At 41.3% G+C, this 18,243-nt stretch overlaps 1 protein-coding gene across 1 annotated transcript in view; it reads left to right on the top strand.

Moving 5' to 3' along the window:
* IQGAP1 (IQ motif containing GTPase activating protein 1) overlaps window positions 1-18,243 on the top strand; it is a 100,601-nt gene that overhangs the window by 80,022 nt on the left and 2,336 nt on the right. The window contains exons 27-37 of the mRNA XM_082388249.1: window positions 1,227-1,367; window positions 1,460-1,544; window positions 2,649-2,881; window positions 3,480-3,612; window positions 4,595-4,697; window positions 5,415-5,550; window positions 5,947-6,034; window positions 8,760-8,972; window positions 10,075-10,241; window positions 12,162-12,284; window positions 15,962-16,070. Coding sequence (XP_082244375.1) covers window positions 1,227-1,367; window positions 1,460-1,544; window positions 2,649-2,881; window positions 3,480-3,612; window positions 4,595-4,697; window positions 5,415-5,550; window positions 5,947-6,034; window positions 8,760-8,972; window positions 10,075-10,241; window positions 12,162-12,284; window positions 15,962-16,070 — 1,531 coding nt within the window. The remainder of the gene's footprint in view (window positions 1-1,226; window positions 1,368-1,459; window positions 1,545-2,648; window positions 2,882-3,479; window positions 3,613-4,594; window positions 4,698-5,414; window positions 5,551-5,946; window positions 6,035-8,759; window positions 8,973-10,074; window positions 10,242-12,161; window positions 12,285-15,961; window positions 16,071-18,243) is intronic.

Genomic DNA, 18,243 nt, shown 5'->3' with positions numbered 1-18,243 from the left:
TCCCTCCGCCTCTCTCTTATTAGGACGCTTGTGATTGGATTTAGGCCACCAAGATAATCATTACTGCTTTTTGACCTCATTGAAAGTACCACACTGGGACCCCTGCAATTCATTTTTGTCTTTCAGCTCCCTCCTGTCCTTGTTTCCTTACTGATTAAGCCTAGGCCCAGTGTTCTAGCACATCTATTCTCTTGTCAGTTTCTTCTGACTCAGGGCCTTCTCCTGAATGATCTCGTCAGCTCCTCTGGCTTCAGTTCCTATATGTAACTGTTAGCTCCCTCACCAGTACCTAAAGGGTCACCATGTCCCATTGATTGTATCTCCTTAATATCTCTCAGATCTGTCTCCTTGGTCCCCACTGCTTGCATCCTTGTTCATGCCCTCATCATTTTTTTTTGGGGGGGGGGCATGCTGCGTGGCATGCAAGATCCTAGTTCCCCAACCAGGAATAGAACCCACGTCCCCTGCAGTGTAAGCGCAGTGTCCTAACCACCTGACCACCAGGGAAGTCCCATTCTCTCATCATTTCTTGATCAGGCTGTAGCACTAGTCTTCTAGCTCTTTCATCTGTGACTGTCCATCTTCAGTGGACCATTTCTCGTGGTGGATCAGAGCAATCCTCCTCAAAATTCAGATCTGTCTCTTAATGGCTCTCCCTGACTTCTAGGAAAGTCCAGACTTCTTAGCATCATATACAGGTCCCTCTATGATCTGGCCCCTGTTTACTTTTCCACCCTCATTTCTCCTTCCTCTTCCCTTTCTTTGCATTTGATCTGCCTTCCCAGAAGACCTTTCTTCTCCCTTTTTCCTGAGTTCATATGTCCCTTCCTTATGGAAGTCTTCCTTGATTCCTCCAGTCTGAATAGAAGCCTCTTCTCTGCGGCACTGTAGCACTTCTGGTCAGCTTCTTCTTTGTAGTGCAGTGTGTTTACAGATACTTATTTGTGTGTCTCTTCCACCAGACTGTGAGAGACTTGAGAAGCTTTCATGTCTCTAATACCTTTTATCCCAAGTGCCTGTCACAGTGCCTGGCACATAGTTCAAGGCACCCAATTCACAGTTGAAAACCTGAGCCCCAATTCTGGCCCCACCATTTACCAGCTCTACGAGCACAACAAAATTACCTAGTCTCTCTGGGTCTTTCTGTTTATGAAAGACAAAGTCTCACCTCAGGCTGTTCCTGGCTCTTGGTCTAACATACTTGGGGATAATTTCTGCTTTCCCAGCAAACTACCCTATGATGTGACCCCAGAGCAGGCTCTGGCTCATGAAGAAGTCAGGACACGGTTAGACAACTCCATCAGGAACATGCGGGCCGTGACGGACAAGTTCCTGTCAGCCATCATCAGCTCTGTGGACAAAATCCCGTGAGTGCTGTCAGCTGTGACCCCCTGTTGAGCCCAGAATTAGTGGCCTTCTGCTCCCCGGCCCTTCTCACTACGTTTTGTCCACCCCGCAGTTATGGGATGCGCTTCATTGCCAAAGTGCTGAAGGACTCGTTACATGAGAAGTTCCCTGATGCTGGTGAAGATGAGCTGCTGAAGGTAAGACTGAAAGCTGGCACATTCTTGCCCTACCAATAATAGCCCTTTGAGGAAAAAGTTCTAAGACTAGGTGTGACCTTAGACTTTCATTAAGGACCTTAACCTAGATTTTGTCAGTAGCTCGCCGTTGATTGTGAGATTTTGAAAGTGTTTGTAAATAGCAAATGCTACCTCGTTTAGTTCCTATATAGTTCCTATGTTGTTTGAATGGCACACAGACCTCAAACAAGTAGAGATGGATTTTCCTGTCTTGAGATACATTTCTTTAAGTCCTATCTTTTCGCTGAAGAATTGCTCCCTCTGCTGGTGGCCAGGTGAATGGTAGCAAGCACAGTTGTTTCCACTAAGGCTGTTGCTGATAACTCTTTCTTACTCAGCTATACTCCCTCCTTTTTTTTTTCCTTCTTTTTTTTTTTTTTTTTTAATCTGAACGCTTTTTTCTTCTCTCCTAGTTCTGTGCTTTCCTACAGTGAGGCCTCGATTCTAGACTTTCTGTTCAGGTGAATTAATTTTATTTTTTTCTGAATGAAACTCTAGGGGAAATGCTGTGACTGTCCTTGAATTCTTCTGTGGAAGAGATGTGTGTTGAGTGACTTTAATTTCAGAGGCATGAACTTGTGCACCTTTGAAGTCCGCAGCATGAGGATGATGGGGGTTGGACAGGTTATGCTCTGCTAATTAGGTCGTGTTCAAGGATTTATTTTAGCTATGTTCATTAGCTTCTTAAAATGAAAGCCCATCTACCTGAAAATGAAAAGTGCATGTGGTTGACAGCAGCCTTATTTGCTGCCATGGTATGTGAACAAAGGATGCCCTAAAATGCTCAATAACAGACTTTAAGTCTATCATTTTTACCTTCTGAATCTGCTCTTTCATTGTCATGATTTTCAGTTCTGTTCTCATTTTCTTTTTTTCTGCATCCAGCCAAGGGATGTTTGGTCATTTTAGTTTCAGGCCTTGAGAGAAAGTATGTGTGTGTGTGTGTATAGTGTTTAATTTTTTCTCACAGGACCATATTTTCTGGTTTTCTTTGCTAGCAAAGTCATTTATGGCTTACTTGGTGGAATGGTTTTTAACACCCATTTCTTTTTCCTCTGTTCCCAGATTATTGGTAACTTGCTTTACTATCGATACATGAATCCAGCCATTGTTGCTCCTGATGCCTTTGACATCATCGACCTGTCAGCAGGAGGCCAGCTTACCACAGACCAACGCCGAAATCTTGGCTCCATTGCAAAGATGCTTCAGCATGCAGCTTCCAATAAGATGTTTCTGGGAGATAATGCTCACTTAAGCATCATTAACGAATATCTTTCCCAGTCCTACCAGAAATTCAGGTAAGGGGAAAGGGACAAGGTACTTGAAAGATTCTGTGGGCGTGCTTCTAACTCTGAAGGTAAAGACAAGATTAAATACCACACCCAGCATTCCCTGGACTGCAGTGTTGTAGGGTATACATCTCATGTGCTCAGAGCTCCAGGCGATGATGAAGAGGATGTTTGAGGATGTTTAAAATGTATTCCTATGAAATAGACTGTACTTAACGTAAAAACAATGGTCTACGTTAGGCACATGTTACTTTGTAACCAGAGAAGAATTGGAGAGTGCTTTTAATATTTGTAAATTAAACATTCAGTTGCGAGTTCGAGTTCGGGACGTTGTCTTAGAAAGTTGGTTCTGCTAACAACGCAGGTGTTTGAGAACTGTTTTAAATTATGGTTGAGCAGTTCTTGTGGGTAGAACTAAAACGAAGTGGAAAGAGAACCAACGTCCCAAGGCTGTCAAGCACAACGAACGTGCAGCAGTTTCTCTAGAATTAACTGTCTTGACTGGCTTCTGTTTGAACTCACTGCCCCAGAGGTTTGTGGCATGTCCTTTGTCAACTTCTCACACATGTGTCACTTGTTGGGGCCTGGCTTCTGTGTTTATTTTCAGACGGTTTTTCCAAACTGCTTGTGATGTCCCAGAGCTTCAGGATAAATTTAATGTGGATGAGTACTCTGATTTAGTGACCCTCACCAAACCTGTGATCTACATTTCCATTGGTGAAATCATCAACACCCACACTGTAAGTATTTTTCTTTAATGATTTAATTTCATTGCTCTGTCTTAACTGCCTTCTCCGGCTGCTGCCTACTATCTCTGGAAGCCAGAGATCTCAGTTTGAGCTTACTGACATCACATCTGCCTTGTTGTTTATCTTCCTTTGCTTATTATTCTTAACTTTCTTGAAGTGATCCCCAGGCCACCTGCATCAGAATCATCTGGGCTAGTTATTAAAAATGAAGTTTCCTGAACCCCACCACAGGCCAGCTGAATCAGAATCCCCATGGCTGGGCTTCAGAATCTCCGTTGTGACCTCTGATATAGTGACTTGATAAAATACTGTTTTTACTGGTCCTTCTTTTTACCCTGGCCCTCTGTCTTACTTTTCTAACATGATCTAGAATACCAACTTTTTCCTCTATGTCACCTTTGAGTGATTTTCCCTTGGGTACTCCTTTTTTCCCTCCCCAAGGGGGAAAGGAAATAAAATGAAATTTCAGGGATTGTCATTTCTGACGACGTCACCTGGGGTAATAGCTTCCTAAGGCTTTGCCGAATACTCCTAAAATAATGATAATGTTGATCTGATGCACTTTTTTTCTGAATTAAAAGATATTATATATTGGAAACTTTAAGTAAAAGTATGAATGTGAGTCATTTGAACTGGTTGTAGGGAATATTGATGACTTGGATATTGAAGTCTGTGAGTTTCCTTGTTCTTTCTTATATAGGGTACATTTAAATCCTTTATATCTGTAAGGTTGAGAGAGTACCAGTACTTCCTCTTCATATGTCGTAACATATGTCATTCATCATGGGCCAGTGTGTTGCTTTATATGTCATATTGTTTATATGGGTTAGTTTGTTGAGGATTGGTTTTTCAGTTCTTTGAATATGGGAGTTTTGCTATCTAACCTCTTTTGTGCTGTTAGGCATTGTGGATGGGGATGGGGGCTAGTGGGTTGAGTGTGTGAATGGAATTGATCCCTGGATGTTGGATGCAGCTCCTGTTAGATCACCAGGACGCCATTGCCCCGGAACACAATGATCCAATCCATGAGCTGCTGGATGACCTTGGCGATGTGCCCACCATTGAATCCCTAATAGGTAAAGTTCTGACTTAACTGCCCAGAAGCTGAGAGGGGAGCTTGGCAGGAGTGCTGTAATTGTCACCTCCTCTGTTTCTACACTGTTCAAGCTCTGAATACACATCAGGGAAGAAAACAGATGTGATCCCTGTCTGTTAGGAACTGAAGTCCAGTGGAAGAGATCATTTAAAATGCATAGATACATATAATCATGTAACTAGAAATTTATAAGTCCCATAAAGGAAATGAACAGGGTTTTTTTTTTTTTTTGATATTTATTTATTTATTTGGTTGCACTGGGTCTTAGTTGTGGCAGGCAGGCTCCTTAGTTGCAGCAGGCGGGCTCCTCAGTTGTGGCATGCGAATTCTCAGTTGCAGCATGCATGTGGGATCTAGTTCCCTGACCAGGGATCAAACCTGGGCCCCCTGCATTTGGGAGCGTGGAATGTCAACCACTGCGCCACCAGGGAAGTCCCTGAACAGAGTATTTTGAGAGAGAAATGTTACAGTGTTGAAATGATTTTTCAAACATTTGTTATTTTGTTATGGATCCTTTACGTTTATTATTTGGCATAATATTTTATTTCTCAGTAAAATGTGTCCTCACCACAGTGTACATATAGGCTTATTCAACTACCTTCTTAAACTTGCATTATCTTTTACTTGAATTATTATCTGCTCTCCAATGTCTCCTCTGTTTACAATATTGATTCTTTCTACCCTCCCAAAACTTTAGGAGAAGGCTCTGGCAATTTTAATGACCCAAATAAGGAGGCACTGGCTAAGACAGAAGTGTCTCTCACACTGACCAACAAGTTTGATGTGCCTGGAGATGAGAATGCAGAAATGGACGCTCGGACCATCTTACTGAAGTGAGTATTGGAAGGAGGAGGAACGGAGTAAATGTAACCCAGTGATCCCTTCTATCCCTTGGTCTTGGTGAATGAGTCCTCTTGTTCATCCCTAAAATGATCATCTCAGCCATTTAAACCTCATACATTTCCAATCACCTCATGTATTATACTTGACACAGGGCTTACTTGCCTTATTTGCTAATAAGATGCTAAAATGAATTTGTATTTTGGAAATCCTAACCTTGGTACCCACTCTGTCATAGCTGTGTAAGTAAGCCTAGGACTTTGCGTACCTTGCATTAGGGCTGCCCAGTGGGACTCTGTGAGGTAGTGTTTGCTCTGCTCCTGTTGAGGTCCATTCGAAGGAAGTAGGACACCTGCTAACGTTTAAATGCTTCCCACATATCCTTTTAGCACAAAACGTTTGATTGTGGATGTCATCCGGTTCCAGCCGGGAGAGACCTTGACTGAAATCCTAGAAACACCAGCCGCCAGTGAACAGGTAAAGTTTGGGGGTTTACCATGTACCACAGTAAGATGCATAGGTGCTCCTGTGATAGGCACGTGACAGGGCTGAGGAGGTGGGACATAGGTGGCAAGAGGTGGTCACTGGAAGGTGGGCCTGGATGTGGTGGCGTTTAGGGCTTATTGAGAAAGTTGTTGGTTCCTAAATCCCGAGGTGGTTGTTTCTAGGGCACAAAGCTCACTGGCACTTACATGCAGTCTGTGTTGTGTGCTTTAATGTAACCTGAGGCAGAATCAGTGAGTCTGCCCAGTAATTTATTGAATACTGTATAGTTAGAATTTTGTTAAGTGCCTTGGTAGATAGGAGAAAAGAATAGAATGTGGCTCCTAAGTTCCGTGAACTTAATTGGAGACGTGTGACATATGTCCCTGAAACAATTAGAAAACCATTGAAAATTCACTGTGGTTTTGGCCCTAAAAATGCTAGAAATTAAAGCAAGAGGCCAGTGAGGAGCAAAGCATCAGGGAGGTATGGGACTTGAACCAAGCTTACAAAGAACATGCATGTGCCACAAGAGGGATGTTCTAGACAGGGGAGTCCCTGTGAACAGAGGCACAAGGGAGGGCAGAGCATGATGTGACCAGACCTACATATCTAGAATGAAGGTGTGGGTGAGGGTGAGTAGTGAGAAATTAAACGTGAGGACAAATTATGTAGAACCCAAAACTTAGGAATTTGGCACCAGAGAGATAGGAGTAAAGGGCCTTTGTAACCTTTGGGACCATTTGATATTGATTAATTTTGCAGTGCTGTCAGAGCAGATGGTAGTTGAGTCATCTGTGTGTGTGATAGGGTTCCAGGTCCAATTGGGTGAGGGGTGGCACGGCAGTGGGGAGGGACGGATGGGTCATGTTTAAGGCTCCTGTTTCATGTTTATAAAATGAGAAAAGTAAGTCAAGTCATTTGTTTTCAGTTTTTTGAGCATGGGAATCCTTTTCATTAAGTAACAATGTATTTGAAAGCCCAACATATAAAAGAGATAAAATTGGAGCTACTCTGGCAGCACTGGGGATGGGCCCTTGGAAGCCCACCCTCCAGGACTCGTGGCATCCCTGGGAAGCCCTTAAGGCTGCACGGAGGACTATTTGAAAACCAGTTTTAAATGAATTGTCAGCTTTTAGATGCTATGACTAATTACTCATTAGATGTGTGTGAGGGGCAGGAAAAGAGGCATAACCAGTAACTGCAACTGGTTTAACTTGGAAGGAAATTTGAAGTAGGGAAGAAGGAACTGGTCTTTACTGAGAACCTGCTATTAGTTTGGTGCTTTCACCTGTGTTCTTTCCTGTAATCCTTGCACTATCCCTATGAGGTGAGTCTTTTCATCCTCCTTTCACAGATGACAAAACTAAGACCCCTAGAGGTTAAATAAGTCGCCCAAGATCATTCACTTGTAGTGGCAGAACCAAACTTGAATTGGGTTCTGTCTGACTCCAGTTTATGCTCTTTGCATTATCTGATGAAGAGTAGTTTTGACATTAGAAGAAAAGGGAATATTGGGAAAGGAATTGCTCCAGTTCGGGAAAAATTACAAGTCTGAACTACAAACCTTTCCAAATGTAAACATCCCCAGTACAAACAGTTCAAAATATGGTACCAGAGCCTTAGCCATATGCTGGGATCTATCAGCATAGAGGTGATCGTTGAAGTTTTGAGAGAGAACACTTACAAAGAAATGACCATGGGCCACTTGGAGGTACCAGCCCATGCTTAGGGCAAGGAAAAAGTGTGGAGAAAATGATCAAGGCAACAACTAAGAAAAGGCACTGGATTGGGGATGGGCAGAATGGTAACGAGAATTGGTGGTGAGAGAAGCCAGACTGCGAGGAAAGTGCTGAAAGAATGCAACAGCAAGTGTGGATCGTTTGTTGGGTGGGAACGTAACAGACAAATGTTGGTTGGTGACTAGGAGAGAGATCAGATATGAGAAGGGTCTCTTTACTGGCGTTTGCAGCATGTTTGAAAGCAGAGGGAAGGCTTGAGTGTGATTCAGCTGGGACAAGGTAGCAAAAAGGATTAGCAAGAATTTACTGACCACTGGTGTTGCATTGGTGTGGTTATAACGTTCATCAAGCCGGGTTTCAAATAAAATTAAATGATTTCCATGTCCCCAGTGTGATAGGGAAAAAACGAGGGGTTTTGTACCCAGTGGAGTCCAATCTCCTGTCCAGGAAAGAAGCCCTAAAAAGCCAACATCTGACTTCATAGATGTTTCTCTTCTAGATGAAAAGAGAGCTGCCTCTGCTTCATGCAGTTTCTTTGTCAGTTGTCGGGGGTGGGGGTAAGTTTGTTCCCCTCTATTTCTGGAATAGAGTTGTTTGTTGTTGGGTTTTTAAGAAAAATATTTATTTATTTGCTTGCTTGCGCCGGGTCTTAGTTGTGGCAGGCGGGCTCCTTAGTTGTGGCTTACAGGCTCCTTAGTTGTAGCACGCAGGCTCCTTTGCTGCATGCATAAACTGGAGTCAGACAGTTGTGGCATGTGAACTCCTAGTTGCAGCATGCACGTGGGGTCTAGTTCCCTGACCAGGGATCGAACCCAGGCCCCCTGCATTGGGAGCGCAGCATCTTACTGCATTGGGAGCACGGCGTCTTAACCACTGCGCCACCAGGGAAGTCCCCCAGAATAGAGTTTGAGAGCTTTATAAATTCAGGTGTGGTTCAGTGTGGAGACCTTGCCACGAACTTCTTTTTCTTACTGTAGGAAGCAGAACACCAGAGGGCCATGCAGAGACGTGCTATCCGTGATGCCAAAACTCCTGACAAGATGAAAAAGTCAAAATCTGCAAAGGAAGACAGCAACCTCACTCTTCAGGAGAAGAAGGAGAAGATCCAGTCAGGCTTGAAGAAGCTAACAGAGCTTGGCACCGTGGACCCAAAGAACAGATACCAGGAACTGATCAACGACATTGCCAGGGTACGGCATTTGGGGGACAGTGATGGCCTGGCCACGTTTAAAGCTGTCTCAGAGGCTTGTGAGGAGACAGTAGCTGTTCCGGTAACAACATACCTTCAGTTCAACATACCTTCAGGAGAGGAGATTAGAGTCCTCTCCTCTGGGGAGTCATTTCTGACTCTTCCAACATGAGGTCCTAGCCTGCCCTTTGATGGCTTATTCCATGGCCTAAATTAGTAAGGAGAAGACCTTAATTAGAGCTTCCTATGTCTCAGTTTGTCTTTGGCCTTAAAGAATTTTTCCAGATCTTTTTAATGATTACTGTGAAATATAAATTGACCTCAAGTTGATCATCAAGTCCTTGATTTGTGTGAATCTTCTCAAGCAAGGGGCTCTGGCGCAGGCTGAGAAGTTTAGGCATTCTCTGCTGTCGCCCTAAGATCACACCATGCACAACTGGAAGCTTGGTAATTGTTATATTAAAGTTATCTTTTTCTCCCTCTCCTGACAACATATTTAAGAGGTTTAAACCAGCTTTGCAAGTCAATTCTGAGAATGTGGAGGTCTGTAAAAGTAACACATTTCCCTGCCTCATTAAATAGAAATGGGGAAAAAATTGATGAGATCTGAATTTCTTTGTTAAGTTTTGAACATAAAATTGCTAACTTTTTTAGATTCCACATATAAGCAATATCATATGATGTTTGCCTGTCTATGTCTGACTTACTTCACTTAGTATGATGGTCTCTAGGCCCATCCATGTTGCTGCAGGTGGCATTATTTCGTTCTTTTTTATGGGTGAGTGGTGTTCCGTTGTATATATGTGCCACATCTTCTTTATCCATTCCTCTGTTGATGGACATCTGGGTTGCTTCCATGTCCTGTCTATTGTAGATGGTGCTGCAGTGAACATTGGGGTGCATGTGTCTTTTTGAATTATGGTTTTCTCCAGATACATGGGCAAAAATCTTTAAAAAATTTCGAGATGAGTAAGAAAAAAAGAATTGCTGTCTATTAAAAGTGTGTGGTCAAGCAAGGCAAAGTTAAGCGCTGCTGGGTTCTAGTGTTAATGATTCAAGAAGCACATGATATTATTTTTGTAATTTTAATAATTATGTCTCAGGATATTCGGAATCAGCGGAGATACCGACAGAGGAGAAAGGCTGAACTGGTGAAACTGCAGCAGACGTACGCTGCTCTGAACTCTAAGGCCACCTTTTATGGAGAGCAGGTGGACTACTATAAAAGCTACATCAAAACCTGCTTGGATAACTTAGCCAGCAAGGGCAAGTGAGTATTTTTTTTTTTGAAGAATCAATGTCAGGGGAAAAAGAAGTAGAGGCAACTGAAGTCACATAGGAAAATTTTACTTACAACACACTGGATCTGTTTATTGCAATAGTCCTTTATTTGTCTTCTAATCGTTTGTGTAATTTCCTAGTTCCATTTGTTATGGTATGATGTAAATAAATAATGTGTGGAGGATTTCAAGGATGCCTATTTCTAAGCATCCTGCGTTCCAAAATATCTTCTTGGCCCTAGAAATTAAAGAATCTTGGAAAGGGATCATTTAGTGGCCCCCAAACCAGGTTGTGCCTCGAAAATCACTTAAGGAACATCATAAACAATTAGATTCCCTGGCCTCTACACCTCCTGGACACAGCCTTCCAGACCATGATTTTTTTTCAGCTGCCAAGGAAGATCTGATGCAGCCTCCTTGTTGCTGGCCACAAACCATTCAACCTGCCCATTTTATAGGGAGGGAAATTGAAAATCCAGAGAGGTGAAGTGATTAAGCACAGGTTCTGCTTATTAGAAGAGTTAGCTTATTATTTACTCCAGACTTTTCATTTTGAGAATTTTCAAACCCCAGAAAGGTTCAGTGAATAGAACAATAAACACCCATATACCTTTCACCTAGATTCACCTGTATTTAACATTTTGCCACATCAGCTTGCCCTCTCTATAGCTTGCTTACTCTTCTGTCTGTGCTTTTCCTCTCCCTCCCTGAAGGCTTCATGGAGTGAGGCAGGGCTGTTGTGAAGTGGTGAAGATCAGGTCCACCTAACCCAGCTTGCAGAGTTGGTGCCTGTGTCCTTTTGAAATGTCCCCATCATTCTTTGAGCACTTCTTGACATTGTGGCACAAGATGTTTCTGGTTCAATTTGTACTTTTCCCTCCCCAGGCTTGGAATTAGCTATTTCTCCAAGCATCCCTGGTTCCTTTTAGTGAAGAATGGTATTTAGAAACCAAAATTTAGGCACCGGATGTGCTCAGTGCCACAGAATCATTTTTGTTTCAGGCCTTCTAAGCAGACAGAGCTAGGTTCTCGTTTCTTTTTTAAAGGCTGCATGGTATTCCATTGTATAGATAAAGATAACTGCTTAATCAATTCTCCATTAATAGACATTTACATTGTTTCCAGTTATTATAAAAAGTTCTGCCACAAATAACCTCTTGTACATAAGTCATTTTGCAAATGTAGGCATGTTTTTGAAGATAAATTTCTAGAAATGTAATTGCTGGGTTAAGATTTTTGTGCAGTTGTGATTTTGATAGATATTTCAGTTGCCAGCCATAGGGATTATTACCTTTTACACAACTACCAGCTTTTCTGCCCCAGTTCTTGAGACCCTTCCCTTGAGAGTCCCAGATACCATTCTCATTCATCTGTATTCTTCCCTTGCTTACTCTTCTTACCGTTTCTTGCCTTGATTATCCCAACAGCCTTCTGACATCTGTTTCTTTTTCCTTGCTCCCATTCCTCTGTAATTGCTATGCTGGCTTAAATGCTTTTAAAAATTTCGTATTCTAAAATATTTTTATTTTTTCTCTGCACAGCCAAGGGGCTTAGAGTGACTCCCTTGGGATTCAGTACTGTTCCCTCAGGTTGGCCTTAGAAGCCCTCACACTTACTTTAGGTGCTTAGGTTCTGAGAGGGACATAGAAGGATTCAGACACTGTCAAATTCATCGTGTGTTCTCAAATGTATAATTTAAATCAAAGACAAAAGCAATTTAGTAATGTTTCCCTGTTTTGCAGAGATATTGCTTAGGCAAATCCTAGCATTTATTTGCCTATTTTAGAATTGATTTATTACTTACGCTTGTGTATGGGAAGTTTGTTTTCTGACCTCATATCTTTGAGTTACTAACAAAGATTCATAGTAGATAGCTACCTATAGAAAGTGACATAATGTGATTTTTACAGGGTCTCCAAAAAGCCTAGGGAAATGAAAGGAAAGAAAAGCAAAAAGATTTCTCTAAAATACACAGCAGCAAGACTACATGAAAAAGGAGTTCTTCTGGAAATTGAGGACCTGCAAGTGAATCAGTGAGTATTTGCTTTTTAACTTTGTTTTATATATTGATTTTTTTATTTCTGCATTTGTCATATCTTTTTCTTATTGACTTTATTTCTCTTATCTGGATAATTATTTTTACATTTTATGTGTGTTTATAATTGATTAATTAAATAAGTAATTAATTAATTATGTGCAGAATTTGGCCTAATACTCAGAGTTAATTTGCCTGTCAGAAGGGAGGTATTTCTTTTCCTTGTTTGTGGAACATTTGTTTCAGGACATCCTACTTTTCCTCTTTAAAGCAGGAAGCCATTCCTTCCATTTTTTTTTTTTCTGTGTCCAAACCAAGGATAAGTAAAGAATAACAAGAAGAGGAGTGTACTTTATTCCACCTGAGGCATGAACCAGGGGCTTACCCTCATCTTCTTTTCTGGGAACCACCAGCTTGCTTTACATGTGGTTCATGGACCTGACCTGACCTGACCATCCTCCCTCAGGTGCTGACCCAGCTGCCATTAACAAGCATTTATTGAGTACCTGCTCAGTCAACCCTGTGATCTCAGGCAGCTGAGCTTTCTGTTACTGTGTCTGTTTAAATTTTTTTTTTTTAATTTTGCTTAAAAAAACTTTTATATTTTTCTGATTCTAAAATAATATGTATTCACTGTTGAACTTTGAAAATGTGGTAAAGCATAAAGAAGAAGAAAAAGCACCTATAATCCAACAAGCCAAAGATAGCCACTGAAATCATTTTAGTATATTTTCTTCTGTGCCTCTATTCACATAAAGATTATCTATGATTACTTACTTACCTTCCTACTTTTTTTTTTTTAACATAAATTGGGATGATACTGTTTATAGTCATGTATCCAGCTTTTTCCTCATAACATTGTGAGCATTTTTCACATAGTTTGAAAGTATCCTTTTTAATGACCACATAATATTCCATATTGTAGTTTTAATTTAACCATTTACCTATTGTAGAACATTTTAAGTTGATTTTACTTTTTACATTATTACACATGTGATAATACCTTTATACGTAAATCTTTGATTCTACCTCAGATTATTATTTTTTTTTGTATGATAGATGCCTAAAAATGTAATTTTTGGTCAGAGTATAAAAATATTTATTTATTGTAAAAAACACAAAACATAAAATTTACCATCTTAACTATTTTTTAAGTGTACAGTTCAGTAGTGTTAAATATATTCACATTGTTGTGTAATCCAGAACCTTTTCATCTTACAAAACTGAATCTATACCCATTAAATAACAACTCCCCATTTCCCCTCCCCCCCAGCCCTGGGCAACCAGCATTCTCCTCTCTGTTTCTATGAATTTTACTCCCTAGGTGCCTCATATAAGTGGGATCATACAATACTTGTCTTTTTGTGTCTGGCTTACTGCACTTAGCATGATGTCCTCAGGGTTCATGCATATTGTAACCTGTGACAGATTTCCTTCCTTTTCAAGGCTGAGTAGTTTTCCACTGTGTACATGTACTACATTTTGCTTATTCATTCATCCACTGATGGACATTTGGGTTCCTTCCACTTTTTGCTATTATGAATAATGTTACAATGAACATGGAAGTGTAAATATCTCTTTGAGACCCTGCTTTCAATTCTTTCTGATGTATACCCAGAAGTGGGATTGCTGGATCATATGATAATTCTATTTTTAATTTTTTTAGGAACTGCCATACTGTTTTCCATAGCAGTTGAAAAAAATTTTTAATTCATATATATTGCAAAGTATTTTCTAGCAGTGTCTAAAATGTGTATGAAAGTGCTTACCTCACTACTTCTTTGCCATCATTGAGTAATAAAACAGTTTTGGATATTTTTGAATTAATAGGTAAAAAGGTAGCATTTTAAAATTTTGCACTTTTTAGAATTCTGGTTGAGTTTTTTAGTGTGTGTTTACTTGTTTTTTAATATTTATTTATTTTATTTATGTTTGGCTGTGTTGGGTTTAGTTGCAGCACGCGGGATCTTTCGTTGCGGCGCAAGGGCTTCTCTCTAGTTGCGGCGTGGGGACTTCTCTCTAGTGGTGGCATGCGGGTTTTCTTTCCCTAGTTGTGGAGCAGGGGCTCTAGAGCGCATGGGCTCTGTAGTTTGCGGCGTGCGGGCTTGGTTGCCCTGCAGCACGTGGGATCTTAGTTCCCCAACCAGGGATCGAATCCGCTGCGTTGGAAGGTGGATTCTTTACCACTGGACCACCAGGGAAGTCCCTGTGTGTGTGTGTTTAAACAGGGCTTATTATCTATGTTTTCTCTGATCATTTTTTCAATTGGGGACCTTGGTCTTTTGGGTTTTTTTTTTTTAGTTGACCACTTTATGCCATTTTTCAAATCTGTTTTATAATTATCTCCTCCCTTCTTTTTTGTCATTATTTGCCACTACTGTTCAAGTGCCTGCCGTTATTTGACTCTTCTTTTTAATTTGCTACCATGGGCTTAGGAAACAGATGACAAACCAAACCAGTTAAAATAAAATTATTTATCACATAAAATAAATATCTTTATAAAGGGTCTCCTATTGAGTAAAATGCATGTGCTTTAGTACATGGATTTTGTAACCTCTCGTTTAGCTTCTTAGTGGCCCTCTTGCATCCTTCATGGTTCTCAGCTCTGTTCACAATAGATCAGTTTGCTCTGTAGTTGAGTTCTGGAAATCTGGGGTGACACACTTTGATCACCTGGGGAACAGCATACTCCCACCTTCTGGTGCATTAAAACTTCTGGGCATGTAAGGTGTCCAGAGTGAGTGATACCCTAAATATTTTCAGTAATAGCAGTTTATATTTGGTGGTACTCCGTATGTTTATATCTGTAGCACCTACTCCTTCCAGAAAACCTCCTCTCTTGGTTCTTTTCTTTCTGACCATCCCACTCCACCCACCCCCGCCCCCGCCTTTTGTTTACTTACCTCTTCCAGTCCTCAGACACGCATGGATTCAAACATGCATCTTTTCCTCCTCCTTCTAGCCCAATTTCCTCTTTATTTTTTTTTAAACATTTTACTTGCAGAACATAATTAGTTCTCTCTTATTTATTTATTTATTTACTTTTTTTTTTTTTTTTTTTTGGCTGCGTTGGGTCTTTGTTGCTGCACACGCGGGCTTTCTCTAGTTGTGGCGAGCCAGGGCTACTCTTCATTGCAGTGCGTGGCTTCTCATTGCAGTGGCTTCTCTTGTTACGGAGCACGGGCTCTAGGTGAGCGGGCTTCAGTAGTTGTGGCACGTGGGCTTAGTCGCTCCACAACATGTGGGATCTTCCCGGACCAGGGCTCGAACCTGTGTCCCCTGCAAGTGGATTCTTAACCACTGCACCACCAGGGAAGCCCCCAATTTCCTCTTGATTCTCCTTTTATCATTAGGTTTCAGCAGTGGCCACATGGAAGGCCAAGAGGATTCTTGACATCATTCCTTCAGAGGCCATTTGTGGCCTTCCTCAATGGTTCCTCTTCCAGTAGAAAGCAAGTGCTGCCAGGAGAGGCTGCCACCCTTCTCTCCAGATCCCAAAGTAGATGGTACTTAGAGTAGCAATCCCACGCTGCTTCACCTGCAGAAGTACTTTGCACCTTTATTTTGTATGCCTTTTCACTCTTGAAGACTTTGTTCATCTCCTTTCTGCGTTTCACAGAATATTTTTACATGAGAACACGGAAATCATACCCTTACGATGTTGTGTTTCAACAGGTTTAAAAATGTTATCTTTGAAATCAGTCCAACAGAAGAAGTTGGAGACTTTGAAGTGAAAGCCAAATTCATGGGAGTTCAAATGGAGACGTTTATGTTACATTATCAGGTGGGTTTGCACCAGGTAAAACCGAAAGCTCTGGGTGTGAGGTAGTTGTGTTCTTGTCAAGGTAGGCGAATGGATGTAAAGGAGACCCATGTGGGGAAAGCTGCCCACAGTCAGCAGTGAGTGAGCTGAGGAGTTTTGTGTGTCTGATTTGGGCGGTACAGGCTGGAGAGCTTTTGCAGATGTGTAAATCTTCAGAAAGCATATCTGAAGCTTACACTTAAGGTTGCCACTAAATTGAGCTGATACCTTGGACTTGAACAAAATGCTTAGGTACATATCTTGACAGTACAAAATTATAAACCTTCTCAGTAGCTTGAAATCTTATATATTTTTTTCCCCTCTCATTTTGGTTTGATATAGGGGCTTAAAGATGTACTTCTGACAAGATGTGTGTAAATTGCATCTTTGTAAACTGAATCCCATTTTATTTATTTATATATTTTTTGAGGATTTTTTTTTTTAAGAGAAAACAACTTTTTACTGGAATCTGACTTAATAAATAGGGATCACAGAACAAATAACAACAGCGTGAGCTACATCAGAATGAAAAAAGAAATGATGGACCTGGATTTCCAATCTGAAACTATTATGCAATATGATATTTTTTTTCTTGCCATGCCGCATGGCTTGTGGGATCTTAGTTCCCCAACCAGGGATTGAACCCAGGCCCTTGGCAGTTAAAGCGTGGAGTCTTAAGCACTGGACCACCAGGGAATTCCCCCGAATCCCATTTTAAATTCAGAAAGAATTCTGCAGTGAATCATTTTGTAACAAAACTATCCCTAATTTTTATTTTGAAATCTCTCTTTTTTTTTTTGCATTGAAAAATGTCAAGGCATCAGAAGGATTCCTAGGTAATGTCCAGCCTCTGTTAGTTTTATGAACACAGTGCTGCATCGTTGGTACCCACACAGGGCTGCACTCTGTGAAGCTGGGCAGGGGCCTTTCTCTGAACGTGCATTTGGGCTCTTGCACACATCGATCTCCCTTAAATGGGGGCTCTCCCTCCCCACCCCTTATTCCTCCATCATTTATTGAGGACTTTCACGTTGTTACAACCCCTAAAGCTTGCCCCACCAGCGAAGCCACGGTTTTTTTCTCCTTCACTTCCATAGCCTGTAGAGACAACCCCTGTTCACCACAGGCATTGACTTATTTTCCTCTTCACTTCCAAACTGCAGACTCCTTAAGGACAGGTAGTATTTCTTTGTTTCCTTCTCAGTGACCAGTAGACCCTCAAAACACGTTAACTGTACAGATGTGAAATGATTTTGTGACGCACATAGCTAACTCAAGTCCTTACACAGAAAAGATCCTATTATTCCCTCAGTTTCACCAAATTCATGTAGGCCACCCAGTCTGCCTCAGGTAGTGTATTCCTCCATGCACAAATTCATTAACTGCAGAATGACTGCCAGGTGCGAGGTATTATGTTAGGTGCAGGTGATGCACCAGGGTCCTCGTCCTCATAGAGCTGCTAAGATTTTTCCAAAAGATGAATTGGTTGAACTTTTGGGATCCCTTCAAGCCCTTTGACTCTTGCTTTCTCATCACCACTCTTCCAAAGTTTAGGGGTGCGACCACTCAGATTTCCTCAATTTGTTCTGGACAGTGGAGGGTAGTGGGGAAAGCAGGGGCTTTGCAGTCAGATCCAGATTCACCACATCCAGCTCTGTACTGTCGGGCAGGTCATTTAACATCTCTGAGCCTCAGAAGCCTCATCTTTAAATTTGAGATAATCATACCTGGTAGGATTTTTGACAGGACTTAAAAAGACACTATCTAACGTGCTTCCACATTGTGGAACACATAGTAAACACGTAAAAAACATTTAGTCCTCTCTTTCCCCGTGCGTTCAGGGTATAAAAGCTTTGTCATTTGAAATAGAAATTAAAGACTCTAGTAGATAGTGTTGAGACATTACTGGCCTTATCTTGTTTTCAATTGTTAGTATATTTCATCACGGATTGAAATGCCGTCACCTTCTCCAGGTGACACATCACTTAGATGAACTAGGCTGCGGGCAGGCAGTTCCATAGTTGGGGACTTGATTCTCACCCCAGTTCATATCTGGCACACAAGGCATGCCTCATTCCTTCTGGATCCCTCCCTACATTGTGTCCTTCCTTGTGTTGTTCCACAGACCTGATTAACTGTCAGAATGTTTTTTTGA

Source organism: Balaenoptera borealis (genome assembly GCF_965194805.1).
Source record: "Balaenoptera borealis genome assembly, chromosome: 3".
NCBI classification, from domain to species: domain Eukaryota; kingdom Metazoa; phylum Chordata; class Mammalia; order Artiodactyla; family Balaenopteridae; genus Balaenoptera; species Balaenoptera borealis.
The sequence above is the reverse complement of the archived record's forward strand: the minus strand, read 5'-3'. Positions and strand labels throughout refer to the sequence as shown.